Source organism: Esox lucius, chromosome 7 (assembly GCF_011004845.1).
Source record: "Esox lucius isolate fEsoLuc1 chromosome 7, fEsoLuc1.pri, whole genome shotgun sequence".
Lineage (NCBI taxonomy): Eukaryota > Metazoa > Chordata > Actinopteri > Esociformes > Esocidae > Esox > Esox lucius.
The window spans coordinates 6,009,163-6,013,379 of NC_047575.1; the positions used below are offsets into that span (position 1 = coordinate 6,009,163).

At 41.0% G+C, this 4,217-nt stretch overlaps 1 protein-coding gene across 1 annotated transcript; it reads left to right on the forward strand.

Moving 5' to 3' along the window:
* The first annotated feature begins 2,707 nt into the window (after positions 1-2,707).
* LOC117594748 lies at positions 2,708-4,217 on the forward strand. The gene is made up of 3 exons (XM_034293455.1): positions 2,708-2,976; positions 3,077-3,359; positions 3,490-4,217. Exons 1-3 carry the CDS (start codon positions 2,795-2,797, stop codon positions 4,075-4,077), a joined length of 1,053 nt encoding a protein of 350 aa, XP_034149346.1. The 5' UTR covers positions 2,708-2,794; the 3' UTR covers positions 4,078-4,217.

The window sequence follows — 4,217 nt, forward strand, 5'->3', positions numbered from 1 at the left end:
AATGATTGTTATATTTCATCTTTGGGCTTTAGTGTTAATATCGTTGAGCCCAGACAAAGATCAACTGTGTTTTACCTTTTGAAAAGAGTGATATGAATAAAGACTTACCTGAATCATGATGTAAGTCTAAACATGTCCATAGTGGTATTTGAACACGCATGTACACTTATCTTTGCCCTGAAATAGCATATCTATACACACTACCATTCCAAAGTTAAGCATCTTAGAAATGTCTTCATTTTCCAAGAAAACATACAGTGGGGAGAACAAGTATTTGATACACTGCCGATTTTGCAGGTTTTCCCACTTACAAAGCATGTAGAAGTTTGTCATTTTTATCATAGGTAATCTTCAACTGTGAGTGATTGAATCGAAAACAAAAATCCAGAAAATCACATTGTATGATTTTTAAGTAATTAATTTGCATTTTATTGTATGACATAAGTATTTGATACATCAGAAAAGCAGAACTTAACATTTGGTACAGAAACCTTTGTTTGCAATTACAGAGATCATATGTTTCCTGTAGTTCTTGACCAGGTTTGCACACACTGCAGCAGGGATTTTTGCCCACTCCTCCATACACTCCTCCATAAGAAGCATCTCCAGATCATTCAGGTTTCGGGGCTGTCGCTGAGCAATACGGACTTTCAGCTCCCTCCTAAGATTTTCTATTGGGTTCAGGTCTAGAGACTGGCCAGACCACTCCAGGATCTTGAGATGCTTCATACAGAGCCACTCCTTAGTTGCCCAGGCTGTGCGTTTCAGGTCGTTGTCATGCTGGAAGACCCAGCCATGACCCATCTTCAATGTTCTTACTGAGGGAAGGAGGTTGTTAACCAAGATCTCGCAATACATGGCCCCATCCATCCTCCCCTCAATACGGTGCAGTCGTCCTGTCCCCTTTGCAGAAAAGCATCCCCTTTGTGTGCGCTGCAGGATTTTAATCCATGACGGCATAGTGTGTTACTAATGGTTTTCTTTGAGACTGATGTCCCAGCTCTCTTCAGGTCATTGACCAGGTCCTGCTGTGTAGTTCTGGGCTGATCCCTCACCTTCCACATGGTCATTGATGATCATTGAATACGCTGTGGGGAAACCAGTTGTCTTTAGAATTCATGTAATAACTGTAGTTGAATAGAGTCCACCTGTGTGCAAATACATTGTTTCACCTTTAATTAATGGTTGTTTTGATAAATCTTGTGTCAAGTAAAGTCTATCCATGGAACTGCTGTTTCAGTGTTTGCTGGTCAGACAATTCCAATGTAATAGGGATATTGTGTTTCAGATGTCCACATCTCTTCATGAGGCATTGACAAGTGGTTGCTGCTCCAGAAGGCAAAATGTTAAAAATTAATTATGCAATTTCAATTTAGTGTCCCTGACTGATCCTTTCCTATTTCAGTTCTCTTAATTTATCTCTGGAAACCATCTCTAACAATGGTGGACTAATATGACATTTTGTATTTATGAGAACTTATGTAACATTTCAATCAAGTCATCGTCCATCTGTAAATATTAGTATACATAAATAAGGGGCAAGTGCGCAAAGACAGATCATTCCGATCCCTTCGGCGTCAGACACTACAAAGGGTTGAAGATTGACAATTCAAATTCTATGTATTAGACGATCCATGTATTAGATGATACTGTAATGTTAATTTGATATTTTGACAGTTTAACACAGTCTGTTGTGAAAATTAATTTAAAGTTCTTCATAACACAGACTGATTCTATAAATGTAATAGATGGAACAACCATTCGATGCGAACAGAAGGAAACCTGACTCCGAATCAATTCTGGTAGATGGGACAGCTACATAATGCACTCCCAGAGAACGATGAGGTATGTTTTTTATATAAATATATTTAAAACATTTATTAAGGTACAATAACTACAGTATTACAGTTTTTTTCAGTCGCTAACAAGCGTTTGTCCAAACAGTAGTCACATTTTCAAAACTCTAAACACAATTAACACAGCATCGGTCTTTTGTGGCCATACCATTCACACATTTAATGTCGTTTTCACACAATATGCAGTCAGTGAACACATTTCCACAATGCTTACATTTTCTTAACAGACAAGCTATACCTCCCAACAAAATTATGGATTGTTTTTGTAGTATTTACAAATGTTAACACACAACATCCCACAATAGCAAAAACAATATTCCAAACCTTAAATACAGTATAAAAACCTCTGCTTCTGAAATGATATCAGTTCAAAAACAAAATATATCAAAAATATATCTCAGCTGATAATAAACAAACAATTGAATAATTGACACAGCTGATTTATGTTTGGTGAATTGGGCCAACCACAGCTGATTCCAGTCTGGCTTAGACTCAGTGGCAGGGGCTTATTTTTTCTATTACTATAAAAGGAGGACTTTAAGGAGTGATGTTTTTGGAAACAGTAACAGAAAAAGACAAACATTGTAATGTCTGGACGAGGAAGAGGAAGAGCAAGGGGCCCAGGGAGAAGACCAGGTCCAGTGAGAGATGCAGAAGGAGGTGCAGTGAGAGGTGGAGGTGCAGTGAGAGGAGCAGTAAGAGGTGCAGTGAGAGGAGCAGTAAGAGGTGCAGTGAGAGGAGCAGTAAGAGGTGCAGTGAGAGGAGCAGTAAGAGGTGCAGTGAGAGGTGGAGGGGCAGTGAGAGGAGCAGTAAGAGGTGCAGTGAGAGGTGGAGGTGCAGTGAGAGGAGCAGTAAGAGGTGCAGTGAGAGGAGCAGTGAGAGGAGCAGTGAGAGGTGCAGGTGCAGGCCCAAGGAGAGGGCAAGGTAGAGGTGTAAGAATGCGTGGTGGTGGCATTCCAAGGGCTGCAAGAACAGTAGTCAGTGATGAAATTCGTGCCACTATCATTGACCATGTAATCAACCACGGTCTCTCACTAAGAGAGGCTGGTGAAAGAGTCCAACCCAATTTGAGTCGGTCAACGGTTGCCTCCATTATTCGCATCTTTCAACAAACCAACAGGTAAGTATTGCATTTTACATGGTTTGTTTCTATTCTCATTTGACATGTCAATAAGGTCATACAGTAATGCATATGTTGATATTTTTATTTTTCTCTACAGAATGCAACGTCTTCCACCCTCTGGGGGAAGAGGAAAGCTCCTCAATAATGATCAAGAGCTTGCCATTGTAGAAATGGTTGTTGCAAATAATGCAATTAAACTGCATGAAATCAAAACTAGAATTGTGGAGGACCATGAGATATTTGCCAATATAGAAAGCATCAGCCTCACAACCATTACGCGGACATTGTCCAAACACCGAGTGCGGATGAAGCAGCTCTACACTGTTCCCTTTGAAAGGAACAGTGAGAGAGTCAAGGAGCTACGACGACAATATGTCCAGGTATAGTGTATATTCAATTCAATGTCCAGTTATATAACCTTTGCACTTTGCAAGTAGGTTACCTACACAGTAATAGGTTACAGTACAGTATGGTAGACACAGTAATGACATGACTTAAACTTTGTTTCAGAGAGTTATGGAATTGGAAGCCAACCAGGCCCCTCATGAATTCATTTACATCGATGAGCCAGGATTCAATCTGTCCAAAAGGCGTCGACGTGGACGAAATATAATTGGAAAAAGGGCCACAGTTGATGTGCCAGGACAGAGAGGGGCAAACATTACTATGTGTGCAGCAATGGCAAATACAGGATTACTCCTTCACAGATGCCAGGTTGGACCTTATAATACTGAGCGCCTCCTTGCGTTTCTTAATGATCTCCACCAGCGCCTGGTACCAGAGCAGGGTCAGGAGGGTGAAAACATGAGGACCTTTGTAATTACCTGGGACAATGTTGCTTTCCATCATTCACAAGCAATAACAGCATGGTTTGAAGTCCACCCAGTACTGGTGAGTCTCTTCCTTCCACCCTATTCACCTTTCCTCAACCCCATAGAGGAGTTCTTTTCTGCATGGAGGTGGTTTATGACCATCAGCCACATGACCAGATGTCCCTACTTGAAGCCATGGATGCTGGATGCAGGGATATCACAGTTCAAGATTGCCAAGGGTGGATCCGACATACCAAGCGGTTTTATCCCAGGTGCATCGCCTTAGATGATATCAGATGTGATGTTGACGAAAACATGTGGCCTAACCCTGAAGATCGCAGGGATTAGATACATAAATTTTGTGCCATTTTTAGTTCCCCCCCTTTTTATTTGGGCTTTTTGCTGGGTTTTTTTGGTCAGAATGCT